This window comes from Pleuronectes platessa, chromosome 13 (genome assembly GCF_947347685.1).
Source record: "Pleuronectes platessa chromosome 13, fPlePla1.1, whole genome shotgun sequence".
Lineage (NCBI taxonomy): Eukaryota > Metazoa > Chordata > Actinopteri > Pleuronectiformes > Pleuronectidae > Pleuronectes > Pleuronectes platessa.
In genome coordinates, this window is record NC_070638.1 from 11,782,261 (window position 1) to 11,793,505 (window position 11,245).

General features: G+C 42.4%; 1 protein-coding gene across 1 annotated transcript; it reads right to left on the reverse strand.

The window, feature by feature from the left end:
- Nucleotides 1-997: 997 nt before the first annotated feature.
- On the reverse strand, nucleotides 998-11,100 carry si:ch211-13f8.1 (uncharacterized). Its single transcript, XM_053437969.1, has 9 exons — nucleotides 9,872-11,100; nucleotides 7,417-7,489; nucleotides 6,217-6,369; nucleotides 4,369-5,543; nucleotides 3,867-4,011; nucleotides 3,360-3,603; nucleotides 2,892-3,004; nucleotides 2,582-2,772; nucleotides 998-1,916 (listed from the first exon to the last, which is right to left on the reverse strand). Exons 1-9 carry the CDS (start codon nucleotides 11,079-11,081, stop codon nucleotides 1,723-1,725), a joined length of 3,498 nt encoding a protein of 1,165 aa, XP_053293944.1. The 5' UTR covers nucleotides 11,082-11,100; the 3' UTR covers nucleotides 998-1,722.
- Nucleotides 11,101-11,245: the final 145 nt, after the last annotated feature.

Here is an 11,245-nt window from a genome sequence, read left to right on the forward strand (position 1 = left end):
TATTTTTAACAAAAAGGGGGCTTTTTTGGCAAAGATCATTTTTGATGAGGTAACTGATGACATCACGGTGTATTTCATCTTTTAAATTTTTTTATCTATCACTTATTTCCTCATGATAAAAAAAGAGTTAAACCCTTAATTCATTTGAGATTTCTGCAGCTTGAGGCGAAATGTGCCACCGATACAATAGATTACAAAGGACAGGGGGTCTAATTATAGTGTCACGTTAATTGAATGGACATTCATTCTTCATAAATAGATAAATAAATATCAGGTAATAACTAAATGAGCTTTTGCTTGTCATTGTTTGCGTCGGGGGGCTTGGCTCGGCGGTTCCCCCGGGGTCCATGGAGGGAGTCGTGGCTGGAGGAGATAAAAGCGCATCAGCTTCTGCGCCATCAGATAAAACGGCAGCAACATCAACGGTGACACGATATCAGGGCACATCCAGGACGGCCTAAATGGCGGGAGGTACACCCTAACAACGGATTCCCCAGCATGCACGCATCGTTTTTCCGTCGCAAACAAAAACATTTGCAGCTGTTAAATGATCGAAACTGTAGTTGCATTAAAAAAAAATCTAATCGCACCGATTCAGTCGTGACAAGCCAAATGATAGAAGAGATAAAACGCACCTTTTAAAGCTAAATAAGCAACGATCCCTACAATTAGTCACGACCTTTAGACGGCAGTCACGACCATCATCCTACATCCGGTCCTTAACAACAGCCTCCCTTGCACGACCTTCCACATCCTGCTTGGTAATCTCTCCTGCGAATATAGTGATTTGAAATCTGTCCATTCAAGGTCTAATTGGCCTCCAGGTGGAATGGATAATTACAGAAAAAAACATCTTAAGCAATTGTAAATCATTTTCCAAGTTCCAATAATGTACATGTGTCCATGACAATGTGTGACAATATGTGTCTATGTCATAATTTCTGTGACATAAATGTACATGATTAATCATCCAAATTTCACAAGAATTATCTCCCCATTTGAAAAAAATAAAACTTTTTATTTATTTAGAAGAGAATCAATATCAATTTCATACAGCAATCCGTGACAGCACAAGTAAAATGAGGTGACCAGGGCCCCAGGGGAAACATAATCTATAATCTAACAAGGTTTACTTATAAAATACTTAATTTTGAGACATATCTTATGTACATATGTATGATATAACTCTTTATTTTAAGGTTCTGGCCAAGATATAATTTGTGGGACATCCTGACACATGGCAACCATATGAACAACAAACTTAAGAGGAACAAAGAAAAACTTTAAACATGTGACAGAATGTGGTTGTAAAATGTTATATTATGTTAGAAAGAGCAAAATAACTCACAAGAATGGAAAAGTGCAGTTAAATATATATTCCTATCCGACCATAAGAACCAAACCAATGCACGGACACAAGTTGTGCTGTGTCTGAATCAGTGTTTCTATTTTGGAATTTTGTAAATAATCTGAAACCATTTTGGTAGTCCTTGCTACAACAGGCTTTGTTTGGTTTTGCATTTGGTTATTTTAATGATTTACTATAATGCAAGTCCAGCATCATAGGGTTTGCACTAATAGGTAATCAACTTCTGACCCTGTGTGAAATTGCACTGAGATACACATTACATCTACCTAGAGTCCATTAACAGTGTTTGCAGTGTTGAATTATAAACCGAGGCCCCAGGAGAAATGGCTCTGTGCCAGCATCCTTCTTCCCAGTCAGCGCTGGTTGCGTCGTGCTGGCATGATCCGGAGAGATGCGGTGCTTTCCCTGGTCATGAGCCGCGTCACCTGGTCCAGAGTGAGTCCAGCCAGGGCCTCTCCATTCACCTGCAGAATTTCATCGCCGATGCCGAGGAGGCCCACGTAGATGCCTTCGCCTCCACCGTCACCCACTTTCTCTACATAAACACCTGAAGAGGAAGACAAGAGAACGGTAATAGGAAGAAAATAGAATTTAGAAAGTTGAGGAAAGCAGGTGTCGACACACACAGGAGACAGAGGATGGCTTTGTGTTTAGTGTGTTTAGTGACCCGTGCAGCAGAAATACAATCTGTAGGAATAATATTCAAGTGTACAATAATCAGTTACTATCCAATTTCAATTTCACGTATGTTCAATAATGTGACATTTTATATATTTGGTTAAAATTGTTCATATTCCATTTTTTTTTTTACAAATCCTTTGTATTGTATTTTTTAAACTCATTTATTATCCATACTGAATGTGTAATCAACTATTCCCTCTTTACTGTTGTAACACTCGAAATTTCCCCATAGTGGTACTAATAAAGGATTACCTTGTCTGTGTGTCTGTGTGTGTGCGCGTGTGTGTGTGTTTTGTGTGTAGGCTATTACCATGATGAAGAGCTTAATTATTAGAATGTCTGCTAAATTGACCCTGTGTTGAGATACCTTTATCTATACTCATAGCTAGGTTTAGCCAAGGTAAATTGATAGAATAAAGGGAAGCAACAATTCTACTTTTATGGTTGGTCTACATAACATTTATTGTACAATTGCAACATAGTTGGGAGTAAAACAACTCCAAATCACAGGAAACTGTTTAAAAACATTACCTGTGTCTGGTCGACCTTTGCCTCTGGAGATGACAAACCCAAAAGGACCATTTGGGGGTCTGACTAGCTCCAGGAGCAGGGTCCCATCAGGGAAGGCGTGGGTGACCCGGCCCACTGGACGCACTATTCTGGAGGGAAGTATGTCCTCAACACTCAGGGCTCTGTGAAGCTCGAGCTGTGAGCTATCAGGGCTGTAGAAGCAGAAATTCCCCAATTGTCTTTATAATGTAACATTGTAATGTGGTATAACACCACATATTTTTACTTCCTGTTTATCTTTCTCTCCTCTTTATTCCTTGATCACACCTACCTGGGTGCCAGGCCGTATGGTACATGCACCTCTCCCAGTATTGTTGAACGCTCTGTTCTCCTCTCCAAACTCTGCACTGAGGAAGCTTTGCGCAGTTGGGCCAGTGGCAGCACCTAGTGGCAAAAAAAAGTAACTGTAACAAATTGTGTTTTTCATATTCGCATAATGCACCACATCAACTTCTGGAACTTTAACTTTTTGGCTCTAACATCCCTATAACACTCACTAAACAAAATCTGGTGCCACAAACACACATGATGCTAATAAAGGCTGTGATTGGCTGGAGCAGAAAGTTGTGTACATTTGTTTGGCGTACTACTGCAGCTGCCAGGATGACAATAACCATGGCTAGCAGAGAAAATTCAAGGAAGCATGACAGCATTATTTGGATTGGCATTTTTTTATTTGCAAGAGAATATAAAAGGTCCAAAATTAACAACATGGCATTAGAACTGAAGTCTTGCTCACTGTGTGCAGGGTCTGCAGCGAAGGTGTCCTCTGTATGCGGATGATGGGCTGCGGTCGGCGTGTGGGGCTTGGGGAAGTGGAGCTGGCCCGGGGCATGGTGGGAACACTGAGCTGTTCCATGCTGTTGGAGCGTCGTCCTTTAACAAGTCTACCAACACTGTTCAGACCAATGGAGGAGAAGAAGCGACGCAGGAAGAGCTTAGGCCGCCCGTCTAGTTTCCTGTAAAGCAACAATAGATGGTTAAGACACAATTACAGAACCAACTACAGAGATTATTGTGATAAAGGGTTTATCATTCTGCTAGTTTTTTAAATAACCAGAAGAGGGCAGGGTTGGCCTGATATTCACATTACATGTTCAACAGTAACATCCTAGGGACTGTGGGTCAGGGTTTTAATCTCCTAACTGCTAACACTGGCACGCTCAAGTCATTTTGGGAACAGCACGGGTGGGGGTGAGGGATTTATGGTTTTAGCTATGACAGGAGCGTTGTTATCTTGGCTTACCTGGACCCGTCAGAGTTTTCCTCCCATATGGCCTCGGCTTTCAGGTGTTCTGCTCTCAGCAGCTCAGCTCTCAGGTCCTCGGCCCGAGACATGGCCTGGCCTCGCAGAGCTGGTCGACAATCAGGACCAGAACCAGTGTCTCCACCTAAACCCGTTGGTAGAAATACAGGATGTACTCTGTTGATGTGAAATAATCATTCTGCTGTGTTCTGCTCTGTCACGTTGTATTGTGTCTTATTTGATAGTCAGATTTTTGCAGAAGGCAAAGTTCCACCTCCACTTTTACTGTTGCTATATGGTATTTTAGCAAGAAACCTAGATGCAGCAAAAATAATATTTGTATACTGTTGATTTACAATAGTACACTATATATTAAGCAAAGTGTCCCACTACTGTCTTTGCAGAATGGTAAATGATAGAATATATTATCAATCCATGATTCTTTCCACCAAACAGCAGACATACAGGTCCCAAACTCTTTTCCATCACAGTTACCACTCACCTGTTCCATCTGGAGTGGCATCCCAGAGTTCAGCAGCAGGCATGTCTGTGTTGAATCGGGCTGGGGAGTATCTCAGAGTGGAGGGTCTGATACACGGCACTGAGCTGCTCGATGCGGGCGCCCCTTGTGTTAAAGACACTGGGGACTCCCTTCTGGCGTCTGGAGAGTCCAGGAGGGTTGAATACTGCGCCCCACCCTCTCCTCCCTGATTTGCTATATGGAACTGGACTGTAGATTGACTAGCAGCCGAGCGATTCCTCGAGCTTGACTTCAGGGCTGACTTTATAGGTAAAGATGGGGCTGGCGAATCCCTGGGTCCACCGGATGCCCCCAGCAAACCCGGCTCAAGAGTGACGGGGCTGCCAGGGGCGAATGTAACAGCCCTGCTCGAGTTGACCCTGTTCCTGGGATTTGAGTTACGCCGTTGAGCCCATGATGGACCGTAAGGGCCATTGCCAGACTCCAGACGACTTTCTCCTTTCCTGCTCCTTCTCCTAAGTTTCCCAAATCCTGACGACTTCCACACCGTGCTACTCTCCTTATTTTCCCCTAGGATGAAGGCTCCAGCAAAAGTGACAGTAAGAGGAGCTTTAGGACGAGTACTTGCCTCCGGCTTGTCTGGAGGCACCGAGCGAGGAACTGGTTTTCCCCGAGGCTCCTCTGGGTTGTCAAGCTGCTCTGGCTCAGAGTTCTGTGGGTCTGATGGTGATAAGACAGGCTGAGGTTCCCGGACCACAGATCCACAGGCCTCACATTTCTTCACCAGCACTATAATCTCTTTAATCACTGTTGTGGTTTCACTGCTGATATTTACATCTTCTTGTGTCTGTGAGGGCGGCAAGGAGACACTTCTGTGGCTTCTGCTCTTCTCCGAACCACTACTGCTAGAATCTGTATTGCTTTCTTTACTCTTGGACTTAGGGACCCCGGTCCTGCCACGCTGTCGGACTCTATCCAAATACCGAGACTCTGCCTCTTTCTCTGATTCATCCTCAAAGCGTACCCGTGTGGGGGAGCAACCGTACCGTCTAGATCGACATCCTTGTTCACCAGGGGAAGTGTCTCTTGGAGTGGGGACAAGGAGGGGGCCGGACACAGTTTGAGCTGTAACATCTTTAGCTTGAACAGCTTTCTGCTCTGGCGTTGGGCTGGGAGATTCGATTTGCTGCTTCTTCCTGCAAGAAACCACAGAGCAGGGCATATACGAGAAAATCAAAAGAGTTGGATTCAACTTGTGCACAAGTAACTGATGAAAATGGGTCAAAAATAAACCAGAAGCGAAAATGAAATGAAAATAATACATTAGAATATATATAGATATATAATTCAAAAATATATAATTTCATAGCAGCAGGGGATCAAATAAATAATTGATTATTAAATTGAAAAATGTATGCGACAGGTTTGTCTCTGACACCACAGATCAGGTTTTTGTCATGTCACAACTGTAGGAGCCAGTGCAAATGCTCCAAATTGTAAATGAAGTGAATACTTCCTGCCGGAGAAAAAGAGAATTTCAGGAACATAACTGCATAATGTATACACTGTTACATAAACAGAATAAACCTGAACCTTGTCAGAACGGTTACAAAGCACAGTCAGGTTCCAGGGCTTATTTTCAGTTATACAACATTAGCTTTGCCAAATAAAAAGGAAGGATCGACAAAGCAGGGAGGAGGAATGTTGATTTGCAAAGGAAGTCATAGGGGTGGAAGCTAAGTAATTGCATTAAATCTAACACCTGATAAGCAAAAGGCACGTTTTACTTTCTTAACACTCATCACTTAACATCTAAAAATCTGAAAAGGCCGAAGTAATTCCCCACACAGGCATCTGTAGACGACTTACACAGTGGATCTCTGATCGGAATGAGAGCGTCTCCTGGGCCGATCTCCTTTAATGTGAGTGGAGCGGGCCTTGATTCGTGCCCGCTCCAGGAGGCGCTTGGCTTGCTCATGTCTTGGGCTCAGGGGATGCTCGTCATTGATGACAAGAAGTGACCTGACGATCAAGAGCCAGAGAGAGAGAGTGACGCTTTATTATGGAAAATCGATAACTTTGGCAAAAAAAGAGCGATGGGAGGGATAGCGTTGAATGCATGAGGAGACAAGGTTATATCATCAACCGTCTGAATGAAACGGAAGGAGTCTTCAAATGTGCAAAGCTTATTGTGTACTACATATCCAGCGGCATCATATTTCCCACAGATTGACTTAACGCAGAGTGAATCCAGCTGTTCTAAGCTGCCTTATGTAATATCAGATAGATATACTGGGGGGAGTGGCTCTGGCGATGAGCAGCAGAAACGTCATGCATCCATCTATCCTCCTACCCAGCAGCTAAGCTGCTCTGTATTGTGCTTCATCGTCTGTACTTGTCTTTATCCCCTGGCCTAGTGATAAAGATAGCATGATACACCAGCCATGTGGATTATCCCTGTAATGGACTGAGTGTGATTCATTCTCTCCTGTGTGTCAAGAGGAGAACACTGTGTTGCAATAGATTACACTTTTTCCTGTCAGTGTTTTACACCGACAAACAGAACAACGTGTAATTAGCAGCTTGTTTGAGTATCTAAAGCAGCTGTTAACTTCTTTAGGTATAATGATGATTATCATAAAAAGAACTTTGTAATAACAATGGGACTAATGGGGTGAATCAGTTAAATAATATAGGAAGTGAGACTTTATGTTGAACCTTTAAAAAAAGTGTTTTTATTGGTTTGCGTCTTCAATCAATTCATCTGTGTATTTTAGTATTATCTATTCATTTTATCCCTTTCAATGAGTGCAACACTTTGCAAATATCTTGCCAAGGAGAGCTTAAATTGTCAATTATACTGGAGAAGCTTTATATATATTATTCTATATGTATATCGGTTTATTATTTTTAATATTCCATGCCCAAAAGGCAGGTTGTTTTGCTTCAATCTAGATTAAAAAGAAAATACAGTATTCATTTCCCAAAGTGAGGCTGTGAGAGTGTATATAAGTATATGAGTTGTGTGTCAATGCTGCCAAGTGCATGAAGAAGCATAGCATTGCTCACCTCAAATAGGGTTCAAGTTCCTGAGCAAGGATGGATGAGTCTGAGCTGTCCGAAATCCCATGGGCACTTGCGACTGTCATTAAAACAAAAGGAGGAAAAGTAGAAACCTTAGCAGATGTGCTGATGCAGTGAGTTGGAATTAAAATGCCAGATGGTGTGATTGTGACAGCGCTGATGTTAAATTTAGTGTCTAAACAATGTCCAGATGTAGATGCTTTTAAAAACGTGCTCCAAAGTTTTATGCACAGGGGTCACGGAGTTGCTCCAGTCTTTGTCTTCCTCATACATTTTTATAATAGTAATGGTGTATTCTGCTCTTTTTTAATGTAGTGTAGTGAGTCTTAAGTGGAAAGAGTTCTGCTAAAAGAGTCTTGAGCGATAATTAAAACAATTGGATGTTTATATGGATATAAAGATGTTCATACACTGCAATGCCATTAGATTCATTGACATTCTCATAGCTTATCTCTGAATGACCCTTAATGTCAGTCACAAAAACAAACGTTATGCAACCACTGAGGGAGAGATTTCAGATTTAGAGATGAGGGGAATATTCACTGTCATTGACACATACAAACACACAAACACCCACACAGATTACACAGTTATCATTATTACCAAAGCCAAGGATATTATGTTTTTGTCTGCGTTTGTTTGTTTGTTTGTTTGTCTGTTAGTCTGTAGGATTATGAAAAAACAACCAGTTGAATTACCACAAAACCTGATGGAAGGATGTGGCATGGGTCAGGAAAGAACATCAATTTAGGTGTTGCTATAGATAAAGGGGCATATCAAGGATTTCTTTTCACTCTATTTAACATTGTGAGAGAGGGCCTAATTCAACATGTTTGTTGATTTCTCAGAGAATAATAATTATAATAATAATGTAAAAGACTGATATTTATGAGTTTGTGCAATCTGTAGCAGATCCAAACAATCTAGTGAATTTAAATGTTGTTTGATAAGGGGACTGTTGGGCCTCGGTGGAGGTTATCTACAGAGCGGCATTCTAGTTAGGACTTCACTTCCTTTCATTGAGGATCACCAAATCAAAACCTCATCACTAATCTTAACCATAACTAATTCATGCCTAACCCTAACCCTAACTTTAACCTAATCACACAATTGACATCTTACCCCTAACCTTAACCAGGACCTCAGAAATTATGTTTGTATGTATCAATTATTACAGATAAAAAGCATGGGAAAACTACTAATCTGCTGCCCAATGAATAAAAAGAAGACCCATGAGCACACAAACAGAGATATAGGTCACTTCCCCCACTGCTAATAATAGCAACATGCTCATGCACATCTGCACATCTGACATCTGTTCAACGCCGGCCATGTCAGCCAGGTTACATAGTGCATTTCCGTACAACTTCACAGGGAGGAAAACAAAGGCTTGAATGTGGCACTCAGGCCACAACATTTGGAAAACATTCTAACCAATGAGGGCGAAATTAAACTCACATTTTTAAAAGCTTTACAAAGTAATTTTTGACAAAACACTATTCCAACACTGATTTCTCCGTCCACTCCAAATACGAGTACACAACCTTTAAAAGCTTTGTAACTTTTCACAAATTTTTCATTCACCTACATTGTGCAAGTTGCAAAATAATTAAATGAAACAACTACGATATGCGTGGGACCCTTGGTTTAATATGCACAAGTCTTCATTTATCCTGAATTAGGGGATTGCTGTCCTGAGTAAAATAGTGTATTTAAGGTGTTAATGGTTGTTTTCTTAGTTATTTTTCCACAGGGACACAACTGAAACCATATTGTTTAGAAGTTAAGGCTCTTTCGCTCTGGAACCGTTTTATTACCGTGTATTTTATTTTATATACTATACATTTTGTATACAGCTTATCCTCTGAGGGTCGAAGGGGGATGGAGCCAATCACAGCTGACATTGGGTGAGAGGCGGGGTTCAGCTGGACAGGTCATCAGTCCATCCCAAGGCCGAAACACACAGAGACAAACAAGCAAACATGCTAACGTTCATACGATCACTTCAGAGTCTCATACACGAAAGCTGCAACTGGGAGGAAGTACCCAGAGGAAACACACACAGACACAGGGAGAACATGCAAACTCCACACAGAAAGGCTGGCTGTTAATATCATTGTTATTGCCTCTAGTTTTTTTATTAAATTGTATCAGTGTAGTATTTCATTGCTTATTAATCCAGATTCAATGCAACTTTAATCTTTGTTTTGAAAATTGTGTTATTATCATTATTATGATCACAGATTTTACAATAACTTTCTACCTTAGATTTGTAAATGTAAATTAAAACCATTGAAGATGGATCAAGCTTGTGTCTATAACTTGGTTTCAAGCGGATCTCTCTAACCTCTCAAAGTTTTCCTCTCTGACATTACACTCAATATGTAATGTCCAATAATTAATAGATGTATAGGCCTACTATGTCGTTCAAGAGACATACCTTTACTCTCCATATTGTATGTTGTGTCTTCAAGGCAGCTGCCACTGTCCACTCCGCTCTGCTCTCTCTCCTCCCTGTAGTTTTGTTGTCTCTCCCTCAACCTTGCGTAAGCCCTCTGCTTCACCTTCAGCTTCTTGTCGGCCGAGAGCCCCCCACATTGTGAAGACATGCTCTCGCAGCTGTCTGAACTGCACAGACCTTTGGCAGGGTCTGCAGCATCTGCCTCCTTCTGCTCACACCTGTCCAGGAAGCGCTCCACACTGTCAGAGTGCTTGAATTCTGGGGATGCATCGCTGTCATCCGGCTCATCTCCCGCACTGCTAATGTCAACAGTCTCGGCTGGTTTAGACTTCCACTGAGGCTCTGCCCGTGCTTCTGTCTGAGTATAGTCCTTCAGAGGTAAAGTGGAGGGTATGTTATGAGGGCCAACACCATTCAGAAGCAATGTTTCTGGGCGTACCACTCTCCAGAAGCCCTTGGGCGGTGCCCAGTGTCTTGTGGATATGTAGGATTTTGAAGAAGAGGAAGAGGAAGATGATGTAGAAGCAGGGACGGTGGCAGAACTTGAGGAGAGCACAGGTAGTGGTGGAGGAGTAGGGGATGGGTCATCCTTACTACTGCTTGAGTTATCAGACAAAAGACTCTCCAAACTGGTACCTGCCACGAGCTCACAAGACTGGCCTGACAGAGAACTAACCTGGTCTTCATTTCTTTCTGAATGCTCCTCTTCAGTTTCCTCTACCTCCTGGAACACCTGCTCCTCTTTTGCTTCAGCTGGAGGGCTGTGGATCTCAAAACTGACTTGCACCTTAACCTCCTCCTCTTCACCACTACTGCTCGAGCTCTTCGCAGCCCCTGATCGCCAGGAGAGAGCAGAAAGAGATATTGGACCCTTTCCTCTGGGCCTCTGTCCCAGGAAGACCTCCGATGAAGTCTGCCCTGCAGGACGGCTGAGCAGCATGTCTGTGTCCAGCCTGTCTCTTTCCCTCTCTCTGTCTCTCCCTCTTGTCCTTCTCTGTGTGGTTGACTTCACCTTGGTCTGCAGTGCGTGCACAGCTGAACTCTGAGGAGGAGGTAGCTGGGAGCTCAAAGAGATTGCAGGGAAAACAGGGACAGGGCCAGTGATGAGAGCCCAGTTAATGGGTAGACTGGTGGGTAAAGGGGAACTGGATATTGCTTGGACATTATCCTCCACCCTCTCTTCCTCCATTGGCTGGTCATGCAAAGAAAAATCCAGATAAATCCTATGGATGAAAACAAATTCATCTTTCCACATGTACATATATATATATATATATATATATTTAACTAAAAGCATGTATCTTACATCTGTTCTACATCTCTGTTACCGGTTACTTTTTATCTGATCTGCAG

What these genes read in the sequence shown, in the direction of transcription:
- si:ch211-13f8.1 (XM_053437969.1), bottom strand. Translation starts at nt 11,081, where the DNA reads ATGGAGGAAGAGAGGGTGGAGGATAATGTCCAAGCAATATCCAGTTCC. An exon ending in ATACAATATGGAGAGTAAAG is followed by an intron (nt 7,490 to 9,871) that starts GTATGTCTCTTG and finishes TTTTAATGACAG; the next exon opens with TCGCAAGTGCCCATGGGATT. An exon ending in CCATACGGCCTGGCACCCAG is followed by an intron (nt 2,773 to 2,891) that starts GTAGGTGTGATC and finishes CTGCTTCTACAG; the next exon opens with CCCTGATAGCTCACAGCTCG.